This window comes from Rhinichthys klamathensis, unplaced genomic scaffold, assembly GCF_029890125.1.
Source record: "Rhinichthys klamathensis goyatoka isolate OS25496 unplaced genomic scaffold, OSU_Roscu_1.1 h1tg000474l_1, whole genome shotgun sequence".
Classification (NCBI taxonomy): domain Eukaryota; kingdom Metazoa; phylum Chordata; class Actinopteri; order Cypriniformes; family Leuciscidae; genus Rhinichthys; species Rhinichthys klamathensis.
In genome coordinates, this window is record NW_026606962.1 from 1 (window position 1) to 23837 (window position 23837).

The following is a 23837-nucleotide window of genomic DNA, read 5'->3' on the forward strand; positions in this document are numbered from 1 at the left end:
TATGGCCAGTTAGCCCCTGTGAGGTGCAGCCGGGCACGAACAAATAGAGCGAGTAAGCTATTTCGGCACGGCATTGCATTATCTATTCACACAATTTGCAGCGCAGGATGTTCAGAGCCGTCAAGTGCCCACTAGCAAAGATAAAACACGGAAGCTGTATGTATGTATACATAGGCTGTTTTTTGGTGAAGAACAACATTCGAATCAGAACAACAACTGGTGGCCTGCGTTCGGAATTGTAATCCAAAAAAGCTTCTCAATAACACTTTCTCTCTTATCTCTTTTTTTTCCATCCCAGAAAAGAGAGGACAACCAGACAGATTCCAGACTCAGTCCTAAGAAGAGTGCAGAGCCCGCCATCGACCTGTTAGGCCTTGGTAAGACATGAATAATTGATTAATCATCTCATTGCCGATCAGAGAATCGGATACATCTAAGATAGGCTGGAAGAAAAAGAGACTTCAAGGTCATTTTAAGGCAAAATATTTCAATGGGAGGGAAATGGCGGAATGGAAGCGCTACTTTTCGCACCTAACGTGTGTCTAAGTATACAGGATTTTACACACAAATCAGTCCTAAAGAGAAAGCATTTCAAATGATTGTTCTTAGTTTTTAAGTGTTTAATTTTTCATTTGTTTACACAAATTAGTATCTTGTAACATTTAAAATGGCCTTTTGGCCTGTTTTTCCTAGTTCAGTGAGTACTGGAAGAACGGTTCCAAGACAATGTGTTGCTGTACACCAAAGTGACTTTTTTTTAAAGGGTGTGTTAAGGCTTGGATAGAGGAACACACTGACTGCTATTACTGTCTAGATGAAGGTTCATGGAAGCACACTGCTAGTTTAGTCCTGGCGGTATTGATCAGGCCGACAACTCGAGCCCTTGAGATGACCAAACACAATTGATGTTATATTACTTTCTGGGAAATGAAAGTTTCTATTTGCTGCCCTGGAGCTTTCCTTTGTCGCTCGGTCTTGTGTATTTATCACTTTCTCTCCCTCTCATTCAATATTTCTCACTCTCTCAATCTCGGTCTGCTACCAAGTTGTCCGTTATGATGAGTGAGAGAGACACAGAGTTGGTGAGAATATATAAATTTCCGCAAATGTGTGTGTCTGAGGCAAGGAGGTTACAGAGTTTAGATGAACGTCTTCAGCCGGGGGGCAGTAAGGGTCAGTGCTGATGAAGAGAGGCTGGAGATGATGGTGTTGAGATTGAGACATGCGTCTTATTGATGTGTTTTTGCTCAAGGCCTCAGCATCTGTCCTCACTCTTCCATACCATCTTCCATACCAGTAACAGGCTCCAGCACTGTTCAGACTAGCAAGATATCTATCTCTCTTTACATCAATGTTGTTACTTTAGGGCTGTTGATAAATAATTTATCAAATTACTTGCATTATATGCATATTTGCATTTAATCTAGGCTTAATTACATTTTTTGGGCATCTGTTTACAGCTGGTATTAACGCCTGGATTTTATTAAGGGAATTATTCATGACTGCATACTTAGGAATACATTTTGAATGGAACGCTTATTGTAATTTTAAGTGAGCACCTGTATTGTTTTTCAACATTGTGGATTATTTTGTCAGATCTTCCATTTAAACTACAGACTTCTCTTTGGTATTGATTGCTCCAATCATTTAGCTTGCTCAAACCCTGCCCCTTTCTTTCCATTGACTGCCAGCGCACATTCAACAGTTGATGGATAGAAGTCCCGTCGTGCTTTTTTTCTTTTTCGATAATCCATTTCAGTGAAATATTTGTCACAGTATGGAAGAAAATATCTCACTACTTCTGTTTCATCACAAATGTTAAGCCATTCCTAGTTCACAGTTAAAGTTTAAAACTTTTTTTTGTTGGCGCAGTGATTGCATTTGCAATTGTTCACATGCATTTCTTTCCCAAATGTGGAACACAAAATGTGTTGAACCTTGTTGTTGCAATGAACATTTGTGGTAATACCAAGTGTAAATGGGGCCTTCAGTGAATTTTATTTCAGCTCTATAATATAATATAAAGCTGGGTATTGGCAAGGGCCTCACGATACGATACATATCACGATTCATCATGTGACATTGAAAACTGGAGTTGGCTGATTAATATTTAGCTTTGCACCACAAAAAAAAAAAAAATCGATGTATTTTCATAAATAGAAGCCATTATTTTAAATTGTAATATTAGTTCACAATATTACAGTTTGTTCTGTATTTTTGATCAAATAAATGCAGGCTTCATGAGCATAAGAGACTTCTTTCAAAAACATTAAAAATAGTAATGTTTCCAAACTTTTGACCGGTACTGTGTGTGTGTGTGTATATATATATATATACAATGTTATTTATCTTATTTTAATCAATTCATCCATGCAAAGTTGCATTTTTAAATATTTTTTGAATCGTGTAATTTTTACCATAACTTGATCTGAAATTTTCTCTGGTTTCAAGTCAGACAATCATTTCATCTGCATAGATCCTGCCAATTTCTTATCAATTGCAAGTTCACATTCAGATCTGCCAATCATCCAATCAACAACCGATGGATAGAACCATATCCCCGCCCTACTTTTATATTTCCGATAATCCGTTACACACAGATGTATGCTAGAAAAAAAAAAGATGTAACTACTTTCATTACATTGCAACGTTGACATTACAAAACTGTTCGTCGAAAAAGACATGTCGCTCACCCTTTCCATGTTGACATCTGCCTAGATTGCCTACATTCTACGAAGTTAAAGAGTTTGTGCCAAAATACTGTAGTTTGATTGGACGCACGGCCCGTTCATTCTTTATATCTCTGGATGCTTAGTTGTTTTTTATTATTTGCATCTAGCATTATATTTCCTTGCTGTTCATGACGAGAATAGACCTGCGACCCACAACCAGATGAAGGCCACTGATTTAGACTCCACACATAAAGGTCTTTGAAATAGAGACCAGCGCTTTCCAGATGCTGCGCTCTTTTGCACATCTCTATACGTAGGTTCTCTAATTTACTCTTTCCTTTCTCCTTCCAGTCACACCCCCAGCTCATCAAGCATTGCATCTCTCCTTTTCCCCACACCCATTGCTATTCCCACCAGTTATATTACTTTGAGCTCTTTTATTTTCATGGATTTTATCAGTCATAAAGAGATGGCAGCAGCTCCTGACTCTCCGCACTGTAACATGTGAACACAGGCAGGGCTCTGATGGAGTCTTTGACTTTAATGCATTGAGAGAGTGCGTGTGAGCGGCAGGCTGGCGTCGGAGGCGAGCGGGTGCTTTTTCTCCAGCGTTGGCGGAGGCGTGTGCGAAGTGTGATTAGATTTCCTGCTCTCTTGGATGAAGTCGATAGGTAGCGGGAACGGGAAAAGCAAGCTGAGCAGGCGGTGTGGGCTGCTACCAGATGAACGCTTTTATTTCTCTCTACAGAGACAAAGACTCATGCAAGCAGGTTTAGCCTGGCATTGGTCATCACTGCTTAGTCAATGTGTCACACATGCGTCTAAATTATGTAAAGAGTCTGTACAGCTGCTGCGTCTCCGACATCTGACTCCAGCGGCTCAGAGAAGATAAATACAGTGTCCCCAAAAAGTTTTTGGACACTTAAATTCGCAAACAAAAGAAACTTAAAGTAACACTGTAGTTTTTCAACCTTCATAATATATTTCCAAGACCCTTGTGATGGTACATCGACATCGGTTAAATGACACGTCTGCCATAGCCTGACGTGGTCTGTATCGCTTTTACTTGCACTATGTAACTTCGGGTTTCGGGTAGTAACCGGAGCACAAAAAGAACTACAAAATTCGACTGCTTTAGTTTACGGCATACGTCACTTCCCCCACCACTACCTCAAATTGTCTGTGGCCATTGTTGATTCCCAAGCGTGCCGCACAAGCCCTCAAAAGTGAAGCCAAAACGTCTCGATCGCCCCCCGGTGACCGGTCCTAGTATAGGTCAGAAGCCCCGCCTCCCCATGTTATTCAACGGGACGTGAGACCAACTAAATAATTAAATTACACTTCACATATCTTTTTTCTAAAGATAGTTTCTGTCATTTACTGTAGTTTCTATCACGTTGATGTAATTTCAAGTGTTTGTTTTTAAAATAAGTTAGTTTTTAGTTAGTTATTTGATGCTATAAAAACGGTGCTGTGACATCATGATTGACAGCTGTGATTGACAGCTTCTCTGTGTGAAGTAGTCACTGAAGTACTAACGGACTTTTTTTCATAATGTTGACTATGTGGTTAGTAGTTGTATTTACCTTATTTTAACGAGGTACTGCAATCAGCAGACATCATTGGAGAGGAACGGAGCAGACAAGGCCACTTAAGAAAAGTGCGGGGCGTGTGCTAGCGATTGATTCCGCGAGAGTGAGGGCGGGGCCTTGATTTCGCGGCTTTACTTCCTGCTCACGACTGCGCATGACTGGTCCCGAAAACGCTACTGCGCAGACTCAAGTTCCAATATGTCAGCGCCATATCGGGACACTGGCGGCTTCAGTTCTCTCCGAGAACTGAGCGAAGGGGCGTCGTCCATCTTTTTTTACAGTCTATGGTTGATTCCAAAGCCGGTACTGGATAAACAGCGAGCGCGCGCGTGCGACAGTAGGCTGCGGTAGGCTAAATTATTTACGACAGCGGTAATGGACAATTCCGCTTCCAACCTGTAGGGCGACCGCAGAGGAAAAGTTCCTTGGTGTTGCTTTAATTTCTTAAAGATTTTTACTGAACAGAAATCTGAATTGGATAAAGCCAGGTTAAATTTTCTCATTTCGGTGACACTAGAGTTACAGATTTTTACACAGTGGAATTTGGATATCTCTTTTTATCTCTCTATAAATCATAAAATACTGACAATAGCCAGAAAAAAAAATCACCATGTTTTTAAGAATAAAATGCATAAATCAGGTGAATAATATATGAACAAACCCCACTGTAAAACGTTCCGAATATAGATAGGAATAAAACTGGAACATTGTTCTTGTAAGTGTTACTGAAGTGGAGATTACTAATGAGAAAAAAACTCATTTTGAGGAAACGGCCTTTAAAGATGCGTATCGTACTTGAAAACTACAGAAGCGAACAGATAAAGCATAATAGTCTGAAAGAAGGACATGTTATGGAAGCAAAATAGCCCTAAATCTCAAAATTGACAAGTGGATGAATAAAAATAATGGTTTTGCCTATGTCTTGCCTTAAAACCTACCAAAAGTTAATTTTCCTTAAAGTGTGCTTTTTCAGTGGTCTTTGGCAGAGTTTTTTAATGCAATCACATATGTACATATTTATGCGGCTTTGTGGCCACTGTATTTCTCCAACTTTGGTGTGAAACCAATTAAAAATACACAGTGACTGTTACTCTGTGTAATGCAGTATACACTTTTCCCTTGTATGTAATGACATTTTGGTTCTCTCTCATTCAGATGCACCCACAGCTAGCTCTGTCAGCAGTGGGGCAGGAACAGGCAGTGCAGTTCCAATCAGTGATGACTTGGACATCTTTGGACCAATGGTATCCAACCCTCTGCCCTCAAACACCAACACAAACCAGGTACACGAGTCCACTAATGCAAACATCAGTTGCCAATTACGCGCATGTGTTTGTGTGCGTACGCGCGCACTGAAACTCAAGATACCTCCTCTTTCCTGTTGTCATGTCTGTCATTCTATTTTCTCAGTGCTGGTGCCTGGTTAGTTGACAAGCATTGGCTGCAGTGTCCTTTTTTAAATTTTAATATACCAACCATATTAGAGAAACTACACTACCATTCAAAAGGGTTTTTTTTAAAAGAAAAATACCTTTATTCAGCAAGGATGCGTTAACTTGATCAAAAGTGACACATTTGTTTAAAATATAGTTATTCTTTTGAACTTTCTATTCATCACAGAATCCTGTAAAAAACACAAAAATAGCAGCACGACTGTTTTCAACATTGATGAACATTGAACCTCAAATCAGCATATTAGAATGATTTCTGAAGGATCATGTCACACTGAAGACTGGAATAATGACTGATGAAAATTCAGCTTTGTCATCACAGGGAATAAATGACATTTTAAATTAAAATAATTTTTAAATTGTAATAATATTTTACAATATGTCTGTTTTTACTGTATTTTTTTATCAAATGATTGCAGCCTTGGTCAGTATAAGAGACTTATTTTAAAAAACAGTATAAAAAAAAAAAGTTTACCAACCTTAAACTTTTGAACGGTAGTGTACATCATTTTTTAGTTCTACATTGTGACAAATTATTCTGCAAATGTTTCTTTACAATGTTTTAAAAAATAAATTGTGACCAGCACCTAAAATATTCATTTGTGTTATATATTCATATAAATTTGAACCTTAAATCATGATATTAAATACAAAAACTAATCGTCAGTGCTATGTCAACTCTTTCGGTGTATTTGGTAATTTGTCATGGCATTAGGTGCCTAAAGCTGCTGGTCTATGAAGGTCTTACATTTACATTTATTCATTTAGCTGACGCTTTTATCCAAAGCGACTTACAATTGCTATATATGTCAGAGGTCGCACGCCTCTGGAGCAACTAGGGGTTAAGTGTCTTGCTCAGGGACACATTGGTGTCTCACAGTGGATTCGATCCCGGGTCTCTCACACCAAAGGCATGTGTCTTATCCACTGCGCCATCACCACCCCTAGCACCCCTAGGTCTTGGTTAATCTGACCTTTATGGACCAGCACGCCTCATGTAAGGGAAAGGAGGTACAATGTTTTCTTTTAAAAGAAGCTTTTTTCCTGGGTTACAAACATGCATCTGTTTCTGCCTGCCTTCATTCAGTCTAAAATCAACTGACTAAGAGAGACAAAGAAAAGGTCAAACCCAATTGTTTTAATTTTCTCCGCAAACAACATGATTACATTTTGCCTGCCTAGTTTTGGCTGACAGAATTGATTTGCAAGGTCTTCCTGGCTAAAGGATACAGCATGAATAATGAGGGATATTAGCATTTATTACAGCCCTTCACTGAGGAGAGTGAAGAGGAGAGATGTTTAATAATGTCAAGAGAAGAGAGTGGGGGGAAAAAAGAAAATCATGTTGAGAGGAGAGGGAGAGAGTTGGTAAATGCATGTCAGAGATGGACAATATGTCTGTTCCTTATTGGTTCAAGATTTGTTTTTTGTTTTCAACTGATATTGTGTATTTAATTGTGCATGCCCACTTCCCTTATTTTTACATTTGAATGACCTTTGGCTAGTTTGGCATTATCTAATGCTCACTTAATACACACTAATGATTTAATAACACTGTTAAATGTAGTCTTTAGAAGTTCACAGAATGAATATCCATTTTAATGTGCCTGAATTCACTTGTTGCAATGAAAACGTAGTTTTTTTAGTGTGTAATTTTTTCTTTATTTAGAAAAAATTGTTCGAATTTTACAGCTGGCCATTTGTCCAGTATGGGCCATGCTTTTTTAATGATATGTTAATAATAATAAAACAGAATAATAGAATAATAATCAACATTTATATTCAGGGACAACAAGTATCTTATTTTTTGTTTGATGGAGGGCGGTAAGGATCCTGGATAAAGTTAAGGTGGATGCTGGTCCAAAAAACACTGAAAACCACTGATTAACACACCATACCCAATCAGGACGCTGGAGGATCCCAGCATGAATAGCAATTTGTCTTTGTGGAAGCTCGTCTTCACCCCTGAGATCCACTCTCACTAACCCCACATTGTCCTTTCTCCCTTAGTCAGGGTTGCGCCATATTTAATTTTGGACAGGAATAAAAAGCGAGGCTTTTAGGGAGAAAAGTACACTATGTTCAAAGGATTGTAATGTTGTTTAACAACATACCGATTGTTCAGCTGAAAAATACATGTGATCTATCAGCTTTATAGAGCATATGCTAGCCTCGTTTTCATCTGTTAAATTCAATATGGTGTCTACCCTGACTAAGGTCTATTCCCTTCCTCCTTTCACACTTGTTTTGGCCGTCTTTTTCGGAATGGCTTGAGGACGATTCTCTTGTTTTTGATCTCGGAAGCCTGAAGCTGTGCTGAAGTCAGACAGACTCTGTGTGTAGAGCCGCTGGACTGACTTGGGACTCCTTGCCCTCCTGCTCTTCTTTGGCCAAGCAGAAATCAGCCCTTCCTACACAATGTACATTCATACATGCATTCTCATGGGATACTAATAAAGGATAAAAAGGAGCTAAAGATAGATCACTTGAGAATAGTAAGCGAATGCTCAGGCTTTCACAAAGCCTTCGGTCTCAACAGCATGCTGTCAATCTCTGCTCTTATTCTCCAGATGAATCGAGCGGCGGTGGGTGTCTGATGAGGGAGGATGGCAGCATTATGCCTTGATTCCTGTTTGTTGTGTCTTTTAGAGTCTTTGTGTGGAAGATGTGTCTGAAAGAGCCGCACACTAGCTCTTTAAAGGATTTGGAGGCATTTCGCATATCTGAAGATGGCACTTATAGAAATTGGATTGCTTGTGTATGAATGAGGATTTGTTTTTCCCCAAACAGTAATTTTTGGAAGCAAGAGCGCCTGCAGGAAGTGCAACGAGAAGCCTGACCTCGTCTCCATATCAGTGTTGTTATTGTTAAAGTCAGCATTAAAGATTACAAGGGAGCATAGATGTAAAGTAATAATAGTAATAATAATATTAATAATAATGGAGTGCATGGAGGATTCATTTATGATGAATACTGCATTATTCAATTTTAAAAAAAAGGTCAAATTTGATGTCATGTTGACTAACTAAAACTAAACTTTTCATTAATTTAAAACATTTCATTAATTGAAATGCATGTGAAATGAAATAAAGTATAAACATTAGATGGAAAAATTAGAAAGGTTGCAACTAACTGAGGTACTAAGTTAAAGTACTAAAATGACTAAAACTATAATTAAGTTAAAGCTATTTAGCTTTATACAGACATAAAAAACACTAATACAAATGACAAAACTAAAGCAAAATTGCAAAAACTTAAACCAAAATTAAAATGAATAGTAAAAAATATAAAAAGGAAAAAAAAACTAATTCAAAATACTGTAACAAATACTGTAATAGTATATAAATAAACACTGCTCTATGACCCCAACAAAAACCACCATTCACATATACACCGACAGGGTATTATGTTTTGACCCTCACGCACCCCTTTTTTTCTCTCATTCCTTTTGTGGAGTGTGCACAAAATGGAAATCAGTTTAACACCCAGAATAACACAGCAATAATGAGACCAATAAGAATGCAATTGGTACACTGCAGACGTCACTGTTTGGAAAAGAACAACAAAAGTGGAGAGTGGGAAATGATTGTGAGACGATGAGGGAATGCATGTTGACTTTTCTTTTTCCCTGCCCCGATACCAAGCAGCATGTGGAAACAAGCAGCCGACAGGCAGGAGATTTCTGAGATTGGCATTACGGCCTGAATCAAGGCACTCCCAGTTCTTCTTAAGCCTAAGGGAAGAGGAAGATGCTTGAGAGACTGTTGGAGCCTTTGATGAGAAACCGCCAGGCTTCTGTATTCTCCATTCCTTCAGCCGGTGCATGTTAATCTGTCCTCACACTTCCTCTTTTCACATCTCATCTACTGCCAGCTTTTATATCACCCCCTGAGACATACACACGCAGTCTCCTCCACAGACCCCCCCCCCCCCCCCCCCCCCCCTCCCTGCAGCTTCTGTGTGATTGCATTGCACAACTGCTAGCCAGTTTTGGTATCCCATGATGCTCCGTTAGCAAGAAATCCCTCCCCGTTATTGACATCCTGACCAGCCTGTTTCTCTGCATCTCCCTAATCAAGCTGTCTGCGCACATAAGGGCTGTGAGGATATCAACATCAACATTTTGTGAGTGTTGTGGAGGCAAAACATCCCTGCTCGTATGCATCATGATCATTCGCTGTTTGCATATTAAACACATGATGTTTGTCACTGTTGTTTGGAGTTTGCCAAACTGAGGTGTTTACATGTGACTTTTGATGCGGGTTATGTCAGGTGTGTACCATGAGCTAGAGATATAAAACTTCTAGCAAATACCGGTAATCATGGTAGTTATGTCCGATAACTGATATTAAATTTAGCCGGTTTTAAGATCACATACTATTTTTTTAATCAAGGCTTCACTACATTAATGTACAGTATGAAAAATGTATATTCTTTTTGAGATTTGCTTAAGATTAACTTTAATTGAGTGTTCATGGTCATTTGCACCATTTTTACATTTTTAGATGGCCATTTCCATCATCTAACAATTTCATTTCCAAAATTGAACAGATACTGATAAAGAAAAAAATCTCTACACCTGAAAAAGTTGTAGGATTTACTTTGAAACAGTTTTCACTCAGAAATTGTTAGTAAAATTCACTAATATCTACAAAGAAATGGCAAGTAACACATTTAATTAACCATGAATTTTTGAAGTAGAAAAAGTTTTCTTGTAAAACTTACTGCAATAATTATGAATTATAAAAATAGATTTTATCATTTTTACAGTGTACTGTATATGCTGTTAACTAATATGGTACCATATGTCTCTACCGTGACATGATTTGACCCAAAAATCACACTTCCATTTCCATATCTTGCAAATGACCCTCTTAGTATTTAGCTGCTTATTATGCTCTTAAAATTAGGATTTTTATGCATTACATGGTTATTTGAATTCTCTAAACCTCTTCCTGCTCTTTCATTGATGCAGTGTACTAGACTAGGTCATGTTATTGCAGAAATGTTTGCTTTACTTGGATGTATAGCGTGCTGACTCACTAATGAATCATTCAGCTGTTTTAAGAGGCACAACTCATCAGAAAAACCCACCGCCGTCCCTTTAAGAGTGCAGATATTGATCCGCTCATGTTCTTTTGAGCTCCGTGGGCCCTCACGCTCAACATATGGGCCTGGCATGCATTCAGCGCTGCGTGCATACAGCACAGTGGAAAACCACATTGAGTCCCTCGGAGAACATAAATGCATGTATGCTGTATCTACTCACACTAGTGAGCTCCAGCGTAGGCAGTCTCAGTGTTTCGTGTGCATGTTTTAAGCACAGATGGTCTCTCAGTAGGACTTATGCCTAATGAAAGCTGAGCTCGTTCAGTTTGTACGCCTCTAAAAAAGAGAAAAGGCTCCGAGGTGGCCGGTATGCTGCAGGGTGGCTGCTTTGTCCAGGTTTTAAATCTGGCTTTCCGGCCAATGGTGTGCTGCACATTTTTAATATATATACACACATACACACGCACATACACGCAAACTTTTTTTTTTTTTTTGCAGTATGCTTTAAATTATCTGTTCTTGTACTTAAAAGTCTGCTGTCTGTGAAGTGAGCAAGTGACTCATTGGCAGACGTATCATCTTGGTTGAGAGCTATTACGGCCACCGGTGGCAGAATCTGCGCTGTACATGGTCCCACTTTCGTCCCGTGTTTATCCCTGTTGTTAATCTAATCACCATGTTCTTCTATGTACCTTCGACCACTGCATCTGATTAGAACAACACGCCCACTTCTGCAAGTCAAAGGGTAAAAGGAGGTCTAATGTGCCTGAAGAAAGCTGTCCATTAGCATGGAAAAAATGCTTTTTGTCAGATGGTTTAGTTAGGTCATCTACTAGCAGGTACTAATGGGGCCATGCTAACCAGCATCTCTTGGTCCCTTGTCTGTCCTACTCATGAAACCTTTAGAAACCATCATATGTCACTATCCCAAAGTCATAGAAAACATTACAGACGTGTGTATGAATGGTTGGCTCTCACAAAGAACCTTGCTATGACTGCTCGAGGAACCGCAGCAATGGAGGATTAACTTATTTCATGCTCCAGTCCTGCTCAATGGAAATGTACGCATGTTACCAGCTCTACCTTAAAGCCAGAGAGCTTGAAAACATAACTAATCTGCTCACACGTCTCAGGAAAAGGTGAGGCTGTCGCTAGGATATTTAAAGAACACTTATGCATATTTTAGGATTCAGGGACAGTAAAGCATCAAGTGTTTTAATTGTTCTCTTTACCAGATGTGGTAAGCTAGCTTTAATTGGTCTTACTTTTTTTCACATATACAGTGTGTGCATGTATGCATGTTCTTGCTTTTCCAGGGCAGCTCATTTTCTTAAAGGCATTCGTCCTTGGGTGGTGTCTAAGCAGGGTGTTAAATGTTATGGCAGAGTGGCATCAGGCTTTATTCTCAGCCATATTTGTCAGTGGAAAATATAGCTGAAATATTAAATCTCTTTGTGGTCCATATATATTTATGTACAGCCATTTTTTAGCAGGTACTACTAGCCATAAAATAATGTCCATTTTCAATAGAATCACAGGAAGCCTTTACCTATTGAAATGTTAAATTAGTGCTATGGTCTTGAATACTTATGGTATTTTTGGTAATGTATGAAGCAGAAGGTGCTTTTATGTGGGAATATTACCTGTACTTAATGGCACTATGACTGAAGTCTAGACCAGCTGAGTATCGATCACGACAAAGTGAGGCAGTGGATATATTACTAGAAGGCTGACTGGAAACATATAGGTCAGAGTGCTAATGCAGGCTCAGATTTCTCCATCTTCTATCTGTAACCACTGCTAACACAGTTAACTGATCCCAGAGCAGCACCGCAGGGACAATGTTCTTCACAATGTCTGTTGGACCAGTGGAGGTCATGAACGCAATACAACCAGAACATCTCAATGGCTAATGGGATTGTTGTTTGTAAGGAAATTGGCAGGGAACTTCGTAAATGCTCTCAAACCTTTCTAAAGGAATATTCTTCTCCTTGAAGAATTCGTCTAAATGCTTACTTTTAAATCTCAAGGTCTGAAATCGCAACAGAGAATTGTGAAAATCTGACATCAAATGAGTTGGCATGAGTAAAGTAGTTTTTCGAATTTTTTGGTGGGAACAGTTTTTCTGTTCATGTTTGGTAACGTCATATCTGGTGTGAACGTGCCCTAACTCTTCGTTTATTTTTTTCCCCTTTATGTTGTTGATTTCGTCTTTGTGTTCCCCAGATGGCCTCTTGTCTCATCCGCTCTTTCCTGCTGACTGATCCTCAGACTCTGAGCTGCAGTGGGACCTTGGCAGGGTGGCACTGCCAGACTCTGATCTGGCACATACCCAGTCTGCACCCACTGCTGCGAACAGCCGTCTTCACCAAATCCAACCTAACACATTTGTGATTTTGGGGCACTTCTGTTCTTTTGTTTCTTCTTTTCTTTTTTTGTGCTCAGGTTTTTCTGGTTTCCCAGGCAGAAGGGTGCTGTGGGGGAAAGTGGATTAGCCCATCCCACAGCACCACCAGAGTGCTAATTATCTGTGTGGGGCTGCTAATCAGACAAAGCCTACTCTGTTGCACATAAAATCTCCTCTCTCTCTCTCTCTCTCTCTCTCTCTCTCTCTCTCTTTCTCTCTCTCTGTGGGGTATGAGTGAGCGAGTGAATTGTGTTTGGGGGTGGATAGAGCTGGAATATGCATGGTGCTCTGTGAATGTCACAGTGAAATACAGGCTGCACTGTGTGTTTGTACGGCGCGTGTGTGTTTCTGTGCTAATGTGGGGGAGCGAAAGATCAAATATTCATGGTTTTGGTGCCACACTGATTGTTGATGGATGAGAAGTTGTCTTAGTTGTTTTCGTTTAATACACGGTACGTCACTATTCAATACAGTACATTGCAATACGGTGATGTAATTGGACTGCTATCAAAAGGGCGGCAAACACCAGATTTGCAGAGTAGATTTTATATTTGATGAAAAACGTACTTCACGACCATTAAAAACAAGAAAGATATTTTGATCTTTTTTTTTTTTGTCCGTTCAATAGATCTGTCTGTTCTGTATATCATTATATCATCTTATCTATCATTCAACAGTATCTATCTATCTTGCTATCTTCCATTCTATCGTTCTGACGTTCTATCATTTGTTCTATCTAACGTTCTGTCTTTCATTCCATCTTAACGTTCTGTCGTTTGTTCTACATATCTAACATTTTGTCTTTCGTTCTACCTATCTAACGCTCTGTCGTTCGTTCTAACATTCTGTCGTTCCTTCTAACGTTCTGTCATTCCTTCTAATGTTCTGTCATTCTAACGTTCTGTCATTCCTTCTAACGTTCTGTCATTCTAACGTTCTGTCATTCCTTCTAACGTTCTGTCGTTCATTCTAACGTTCTGAATGAAACCATGAATATTTGATCTTTCGCTCCCCCACATTAACACAGAAACACACGCGCCGTACAAACACACAGTGCAGCCTGTATTTCACTGTGACATTCACAGAGCACCATGCATATTCCAGCTCTATCCACCCCCAAACACATTCTAACGTTCTGTCGTTTGTTTTACCCATCTAATGTTCTGTGGTTCATTCTACCCATCTTATGTTCTGTCGTCCTATCTATCGTTCTGTTGTTTGCTCTACCTATCTATTCTTATGTCATTTGCTCTACCTATCTAGCGTTCTGTCGTTCGTTCTACCTATCTAGCGTTCTGTCGTTCGTTCTACCTATCTAACGTTCTGTCGTTCGTTCTATCTAATGTTATGCCGTTCAGTCTACCTATCTATCGTTCTGTTGTTCTATCTATTGTTCTGTTGATTGCTCTACCTATTTAACGTGCTGCTGTTTGTTCTAATGTTTTGTCATTCGTTCTACCTATCTATCTGTTGTTCTATCTATTATTCTGTTGTTTGCTCTACCTATTTAATGTTGTCGTTTGCTCTACCAATCTAACGTTCTGTCGTTTGTTCTATTTATCGTTCTGTTGATCCTTCTATCTATATATTGTTCTAGCTATATATAGCAATATATAGTTCTATCATTATACTGTTCTGTCCATCTATCATTTGTTCTATTATTCTGTTGCTCGTTCTATCAATACAATATTATAGTGACACAGCCCTAGTGTTAATGTGTTGTGTGTATATATATATATAGAAGATGAAGCATTGCAATATTTGTTGCATGCTTTTGAGATGCACATTCATGTGAGCATCCCATCACAATCAACTAAAGACGTGCTTGTGAGAACAAAAAAAAGTTTTGTCTCTCCCTCTCATCCATACAGCATAGAGAAAATATCTGCTCCTCTCTCTGAATTCTGGAGTGTTGGTATCCTGTCCTCCCCCTCCTCATCTATTTTTAATTCTAATAGCCTTTCCTGTGTCCCTCTGCGGACCCCCCGATGGATCCCTTCAAATGTCACTCGTATTACAAATAGAGAAAAGGGCTTATGTCATCTCTTTTTCATAATGTGGCCTGAAAAAAAGCTCACTCCTGCCAAGTATGTATGTTCTTGCTTGTTGCTGAGGTCTTGAGACTAGCTGTCAAGAGTTTGTGTGATTTCTTTGTTCCTCGTCTCTTTTCTCTCATGCATATCAAATCATGAACCCATTATAGACTGTAGCAAGCATTTGTTAGCATCAGCCTTCACAGGTTAATCAGCCGAGGGGTTGGCGTATCAGATCTGCGAGGCGGTGTTTGGCTTATCGCGCCGCAGTGCTGTTCACCCGTGTTCAGCTCTGCTCGGTTCTTATCAGATGTGGCGACTGGCGCAGCAGCAGCTGGAGGTGTTCCTCCCACATACCCAAGCGCAGAGTTGTGTATCGTCGGCCCATCTAAATGGGAAGAGAGCGTCCGCATGTGTCCCTGGCCTGCCAACCTCCACCCCATCCTCCCAGCCCTGCCTTTTTGTCTCTGATTACTGTGGAACATATCCGTGCCCGGAGCTCCGGGACACTGATGGATAGACAGCAGGAGAGCGGAGACTGTCTCTGAATAGCGCTCTTTTCGTTTAGTTTTATTTATGAGCTCATGTCAGGCACGTTCTTCAGCAGTGAAATTCAAAGAATGGCCTGTTCGATATCTGCCATCTGAGTAAGCATGTTTGCCACTTAATGATACTAGAGTGGGGTGATTTTTGTGGGGAAAATCGATCGATTGATACACATCTATTTGTTTTCGCTCGATTTGAATTCAAATGATGTGGCACATTCTTCCCTCTGTTTTTTCTCTCCCACTCTCTGCTTTTCTCTTTCACTCTCTATGGAGGGTGAAATGTTATAATTAGCTCTAGTGCTTAAAAGACCCAGTGAAATCGTTTGGGAGTTCAGTTTCTTTCCTTTAACAAATTCTTTGTTAACAGTCTCTTGTGCTCACCAAGGCTGCATTTATTTGATCAAAATACATTAAAAACAGTAACATTGTGAAATATTATTAGTTCTATTATATATATTCTATTTAAATAGATTTTAAAATGTAATTTTTTCTTGTGATGGCAAAGCTGAATTTTTCAGCATCATTACATTACAAATTAATATTTTGGCCAGTCTTAGTATGCTTTCAGCCAGTGTTAATTTCGTCAACGCAAGCAGTCATTACTCCAGTCTTTAGTGTCACATGATCCTTAAGAAATCATTCTAATATGCTGATTTGGTCCTCAAGAAACATTTCTTATTATTATACGTGTTGAAAACAGTTGTGCTGCTTAATAGTTTTGTTGAAACGGTTTTTTTTCTCTCTGACCAAGAGAAACCTCTCTCAAAGGACTCTTTGATCAATAGAAAATTCAAAAGAATAGCATTTATTTGAAATAGAAATGTTTTGTAACATTATAAATGTCTTTACTATCAGTTTAATGCATTCTTTCTGAGTAAAAGTATTAATTTCTTTAAAAAAAAAAAAAAAATGTACCCAAACTTTTAAAAGGTAGTGCAACAAAAATTGTGTATATTTTTATTAAAACATTTTTTTTTGATGTAATGTTATATTTATCACAAGCATATAAATACCCTTGCAGCCAAAAGACAAAGACACTAGGATTCATGAAGTCCATCTGGCATGGCTAATATATACAGTAGCATGGTGTGTGTTGCTAGCATAGCGCACCTCAGTCCTGCTTAAATAGTGTGATGCCCTCCTGGTTCTTAATCAGGAATGGAATGGAGCCTGTGCCAAATCTCAGCAGGGCTCGCCCAGGTCTCGCACGTCACTGAACATGACCTTGGGCCACCGTTGAGTTTCTGCAGCCATGTGCCACATGAGTCAGTCAGTTACTTGTCAGCATGCTGACTTTCCTGAACATATGAACTATGATTTGGGCCTAGAATTTTCTCTGTTTCATATTGACAGACTTGCTTTTTGGAGGGTAACCATGGCATCAGCCGTCCCATCTGCAGCTTTGTGGCTGCTAGTCTAGCGTTGCACGACTGTAATTGAGTAAAAGGATGCAGGTGCTTTGACTGAACACAAACTGCCTCTTACTGATTGTCTCCTCCATATTTTGCTATTTGTGTGCGCTGTAACTTTGCGTAAACGGTGAATTGTGTCTCCTCTTCCTGAGCTATTCATTCATCACAGCTGCAGTCTAATTAATGTCATTTCTCTGCTTGAAGATGATGAAGCCTTTCTTTCATCTTTGTGTGTGTGTATTTGTGTCTTCTCTCCTCTGAGTTTATACAGGATGGATATTTTTAACCAACTTTGATTTGATTATTTGCCATCTTTTGACTCTCTCTTTTGGTTCCTTAAGAACCAATGCTCAGTGAATTTTTGCAGGCAAAATGCTGGCATTTCAATAGGAATCCACATGATGGAGAATTTCACATTAGAGCGAAAGATTTCTACAGAAAGCTGCTTGGTTTGAAAGTGACTTCTGTGTGAGCTGTGCTTTATACATTGCTACACCATTTATAATGAACCTTTTTGGCTACAAATTTTTGCTAATGTGACCGCACCTTTTCTGGTACTGTGGCAGCAACATAATCCAGTTTTGATCCCAGCCTAAGCCACTTAATAAGCAGACCTTAAATGGCCCATGCTTAACATGAGCATGAATATGATAATTTTTTGGTACTTTTCTGTTAGTTCTTCTGTGGATGTTTGGAGCCGTATCCAGTTGATTTGGCACAGGTTTCTGATCATTTAGACCGGAAAGTCTGTAGAGATACCTCATTTGGCTCATGATTTTAAGGCCCACATATATCCACGCGTGTGTGTGATTGCTAATGAGTTTGTCGATTTATCAGGAAATTATGTTTTGAGAGTGCATTAACGGGTGTTGAGAGTCTTATGTGGCTTTAAGTCAACCGTCTCCTGTGCTCTGCAGGTCAGTTCCAGTAAGGCAGCTGGGAGTGTTCAAGCCAGCTCTGCCGGAGGGGCTGTGGCAGGTGCTACGGCCACTGGAAGTTCTGCTCCAGCACAGGGAGATCTGGACCTGTTCAGCGAAACCAGCGGGAGCAGCAAAGCAGAGGAATCGGCCAAGAAACCTCTCTCCAAGGACTCCATTCTCTCCCTGTATGGCTCCAGCACCGTCCCACAACAGCCTGCACAAGGTACATCCATCCCCCCAGAGTCCCACTTTCTTATTCCTCAGAGAATGAGCGATCTGAGCGAGAAAAGGCTGATCTATAAATGGCGCTTTGCGTCCTGAGTCCATTTCTAATGGTGCAGTGGGAGTGTGTGTGTTTGAGAGAAAGAGAAAGCAAGCGAGGTTCTTGAGAAGCCCTGCTTTAATGGGGAGTATCAATAATTCAAGCACTGTGTGTCTCAGCACTCTGATACTGCTGAACGAGGTTTAATGCTGCCTGCTTCTCCTGCCCTGCTCTTCAAAGAGGACATTTCCCAAAACCTCAGATGCTCAAAATGAAGACTCCACCATCAGGATGCTTTATATGTCCCCTTTCATCCTGCACACCTCTCTTGTCTCAAAGATCCATTTCCTCTGTGCTTAGGGCAAGAAACTGCACACATTAGCACAGATATTGAATGCTCTCCTCTGCCTGTGATGCTTTGTGTGTTCGTGTCCTCTGGTCTGCTTCTGTTTTTGTCTCTTTGAACATATTGAACATGGCGTTGTGTGTAAATCTTATTTGTGTACCTTTGTGCAATTCTGCTCCCACAGCGACTGCGATGTTCATGGGCCCGTCTCAGATGCAGTTCCCTGCGCAGCCACAGGGGAACTTCCAGGCTTTCCCCGGGATGGGAGGAGCCATGCCGCCCACTACCATGATGGGGGCTGTCATGGGCCAGGGTGGCGCGATGATGGGCCAGAATACGGGCATGATGGTTGGCATGACAATGCCTAACGGTTTCATGGGCAACGCACAGCCGGGGGTGATGGGCTTGGCTCCAGGCATGATGGGACCTCAGGGCATGGTGGCCCCTCAAAACATGTATGCCATGCAGCCAGGTCAGCAAGGACAGTGGAATGTGGCACAGGTATGTTCTGGTGCTGGAAGCAATTTACTATAAATAAAATGTCCCTACAGTGAAATGAGTGTCTTATGAAATCACACCTGTCTCTGTGACGGCTCTGGTGGGGGGGGGGGAAGGTTCAGGTAGTGGCCTGAAAAGATGTATCATGGTTTCCTCCAAAATAATAAGCAACATAACTGTTTTCAACATTGATAATAAGAAATGTTTCTTGAGCAGCAAATCGATTTCTGAAGGATCATGTGACTGAAAAAACATTAAAATAGAAAACAGTTGTTTCAGATTGTAATAGTATTCTATTCACAATAGTACTATATATTTGATCAAATAAATGCCACCCAGGAAGATACTGTACATCTAAAACATTCAAAACTACCTTTATATTGTTTTATAAAGATGGTAATTAGATAAGAATATACTGTGCTGTAATGTTAAATTAAGCCCTTATGAAACTAGTTGTACTTTTGAGTTTGGATTGGTAGGTCTGTCGAGTGGTAATCTCGTTGAAAGCAGATAACAGCTAGTTAGCTCCATTGCAAAAAGGAAAGAGCCTGTCAATTTTGCCTGTCAGAGTATTCAAAAAGCTGGCAAAACGAATGATAAATGCAATCATATCATGAGATAAACAGAACAAAAAAAAAATGATGTTGGTGAAAAACAGGGGACCTGAGAAATGTGTTAATTAAATACTGTTAAGTCACATGCCGGAGGTCAAGAGCTTCAGGTGAGGTTCATAATGTTCTTCTGGGGTTGTATTTTTTACCAGCCCTCTCAGAATCTGCCATGAGTCATTGATATGACGCAATGACTGCAGTGGATCAGTATCTGCTTTTTATAGAGAGAACATCTATATCTGAAGCTATTACCATTCATCATATCCGATTCCCACAATGCATCTCCCAGTAACCACAAAGCTTTCCTTTTTATTCCGATCAGATCTTTCACATTTTCAAAGCCATTTTAGGTGAAAAGCGAGTTGTCACATTCAGTCTCTCTCGGTCACTCTCACCGTATAATCAGAGATTCATAATAAGGGTTTTTAAAATCCTCATCTAATCTGTTGTCACCTCCCATCTGCATGTGGCTCATTAAAGACGAGGGCTCAGTGACTCCGACCTCTCATCTTCTATCATCTCCCTGCCTCCCGTGGCCCATGACCCCCTGTGTATGAGGCTGTGAGCGGAGGGAGTCCGAGATTTCAGCCTCCGGGAGGTTAATTACACATCATAAATCAATATAGTGTGCCTTGCACTCACACGGCCTTAATTAAAATCCCTCCCCACAATGCAAGCGTGTGCGTCCTGAGTTATAGGCCTTCAGCAGCACATTTGTGTTTTGAGAGACCGGCTGAGGAAAGAAATGCGTGTGCTTAATGGTTTTTTGGAGTGAGGGTAATTTTGCCGCACGGTTCCTGGGAGGAGTGTTTTTTTTCTGAGATGGATCTGACTTGAAATGTTTTTCTTTGTTACCCAGCACACAGAGCGTCTCCCTCTTTTCTGAGGAGAGCCAGTGCACAGGGAGGAGAAGAATCATTAGCGTTTGATATTCACTCCCTTTAATACGGCTCTTGGAGTATTTACAAACACACACACACACACTCTAACGACACACTTATTTCTCTGTGCGTATGCGGTATTGTGTTGCGGAGGAAGCAGGTGTAATTATGAGATTGGCCACATTTGTCCTGCTAAATGAAGTCTAGGTCCACAGTGGGTCCTCCTGAGTATTTTGGGAAGGTTTTTTAAAACATTTTTCCCTCTATCTCACTCTAGTCATACACTTCATGGCCTAAAGAGGTTTAGTCACCTTGTGAGACATCAGAGCACTCCAGGAGTTCACGGTGATGGATAACCTCCCTCACCGCCTCAGGAAGGGGTTTAGTGCTTTGGAATTAAACACGAATAGGAGGCCGATGAATTATGTGCGTTGTAGTCTGTATTTCAAGATTGTATGGGAAAAGGCAAGTGCTACTGTTTCTGTTTATTTAAAGTGGCTTTTTTTGGGGGGGCTTTTTGTACCATATCAATATGTATTCCCTTTAATCTACTACTATTCAAACATATAGGTTCGGTGAGATATTTGAATGTTATTATAAAGTCTCTTATGCTCACCACATTTATTTGATCTTAAATATAGTAAAACAGTAAAATTGTGAAAATTTTTCACAAATTTTCAGCATCATTACTCCAGTCTTCAGAGTCACATGATCCTTCAGAAATCAATCTAATATAATGATTTGGTGACCAAGAAAATTTTCTTATATTTGAAAACATGCCAAAAGAACAGCATTTGTTTGAAATAGATTTTTTATTTTTTTTTATTTTTATAATTTCTTTAAAAAAAAATATTTGGAACGTTTGTGTAGTCTAAAAACAAACTAATTATGGTCGTAATTTCTTTTTTCATTACTGTTTTATGCAATATTTATGCAAGCTGTGTAGTTCTTAAGTCTTTTATATGCAAATGAGCTCTGTTTGGATTGGCTAATTTCACGACTTCGCTCCACAGATCCAAACATTAACGTAACATGGTATGTAAACACCAACCATCCAGTCAATTAATAAGGTTGACTATTTTAAGTGTTATATATTTTTTAAACTGTACTATAATTTAAGAGACTGAACGCAGCGTCTTTGAGAGGTTTTTAGCGTGCTAACAGTGGTTTAGTGTGCTGTTAGACTGTCAGTATGGTAAAATCACATCTCTCATCTCCCTCTAAAACACCAGCACTACAGCCATCAAAGCGACGTCTCTGTCACAAATCTACCGCATTCAACGACAGATTTCAAGACAATTACTGTCGGACTTGTTGCACTGATCATGTGCTGTGAGCCGTGTTCCTGTTATCATCCACAGTTCTCTGTAAAGAGATTAGTTTTGAGTAATAAAAGATTGCAATTTATTTTAGCCTTTGCCAGACCACCAGCTTGACTGGTGGATCATATAGTTTTTGTACATCCATTGTCAACATAGTACACAGCAAACTCTTATAAAAAATCCTGTTTTCTATTATATATCCATTTTGACAGCTGGATAAAGATTGCGCAAACTTTAGTTCCCAGAATTCAAGTTAATAATGAAAAATAGGAGACCGCTTATTTGAAACCATTACTTTTTCTCTCTCTGCTGGCTATAAGCTGTAGAGACAGGAGTATAAATCAGACAGACGTGTCTGATGGGCTGCCCCGCAGGACCAGTCAGGAAGAATACTGGTGGAAGTCAAGGGAAAAGGGTAGAGGTATAGAAAATGAAAGAGAGAGAAGTAGACGAAGAGTAATAAGAGGGGTGAGTGAGTTTAAAAGAGGACAGCTTAGTAACCTGAAAAGAGGAAAATGGAACTTTGGCGTGAACGGCCATCCTCAGGTGAAATTACTGATCTTATATCTGATCTGATTGTGTAAAAAAAAAGAAGCAATTATTTCTCTTTTAATAACAAAATTTCTAAATCTAGTGACCTTCATAGACGCATCTTAACAGTCATGCAATCTTGTAAGTGACCAATTTGAAATTGAAATACTTTTATTCAGTAAGGATTCATCAAATTGATCATAAGTGACAGTAAAGACATTTATATTGTTACAAATTTGTATTTCAAACAAATGCTATTCTTTTCTTTTAACTTTTTATTTATCAAAGAATCTTGTAAAAAAAAAACAATGTAGCACTCTTTTCATAAAAATATTAAGTAGCATAACTGTTTTCAGCATTGATGATAATAAGAAATGTTTCTTGAGCCCCAGATATTAGAATGATTTCTGAAGGATCTTGTGACACTGAATATTTCACAATATTACTGTTTTTACTGTATTTTTGATCAAATAAATGCAGCCTTGGTGAGCATAAAAGTTGTTTGAACTCATTTCAGTGCATTCTTGCCTTTACCGCAAAGGGCACATGTAATGCTAGCAAAGAATTTAGCCGAAATTAGGTATTTTTAGGAGAAACCCTTTTTCTGTTGGTTTTCTGTCGTCCATGATGCCTTAAAATGCTTCCTCTGTAGGTTTTGGACCAGCGCAAATTATTCTAACAAGTCTGGTATCTATAGATGTTTCACCCTTCTCTCTCTCTCTGCTTTGTCTTTTTCAGATTAACCAACAGATGTCTGGAATGAACCTGAATGGTTCCGGTGCTCCAATGCCATTTGGGCCACCTGGTGCCCCTATGGGCGGCTGGGTGGCACCCCCATCTGGTCAGACCCTCAGCACCCAGCTCTGGAAGTAAATGAATGAGGGACGATGGAGGACAAGGGGCACCGCATCCCTCCATCTCTCCTGTCCTCCTCCACCACTCGCACCCAGAGTTTTATTCATGTACTGTCATTTTTTTCCCCCTTTCTCTTTCCAACTATTACTACTCTGGAGAGCATTGATTCAACCTCCCCTCAGTGTATTGATCAAGTGAGCGAGAGTATGGCGTGTAAGAGACTGGCAGCTTTGACCGTCTTATTTGCAATTTTTTTTCTTCTATATATATATATATATATATATTTTTGGGGGGTTCAAATCACATATCAGCTACAAGAAAGCTGCTGGACCAATTATACAGGCTTCTAATATATCTTTACCAAATAGTGAGTCATAGTATTTAAAAGACAGAGGTATGGCTATCATATTTGTGACATCCCCCTCCTTTTCCTATCTTAGCCCCATG

General features: G+C 39.7%; 1 protein-coding gene across 1 annotated transcript; it reads left to right on the forward strand.

Annotated features, from left to right (window-relative positions):
- Window positions 1–191: 191 nt before the first annotated feature.
- Window positions 192–23668, forward strand: LOC130072072 (stromal membrane-associated protein 1-like; the record flags this gene model as incomplete). The annotated part of the gene is made up of 5 exons (XM_056237005.1): window positions 192–377; window positions 5420–5547; window positions 18082–18307; window positions 18877–19193; window positions 23274–23668. Coding segments are annotated over 5 exons (992 nt in total), but the record flags the coding sequence as incomplete, so codon positions are not given.
- Between the last annotated feature and the right edge of the window lie 169 nt (window positions 23669–23837).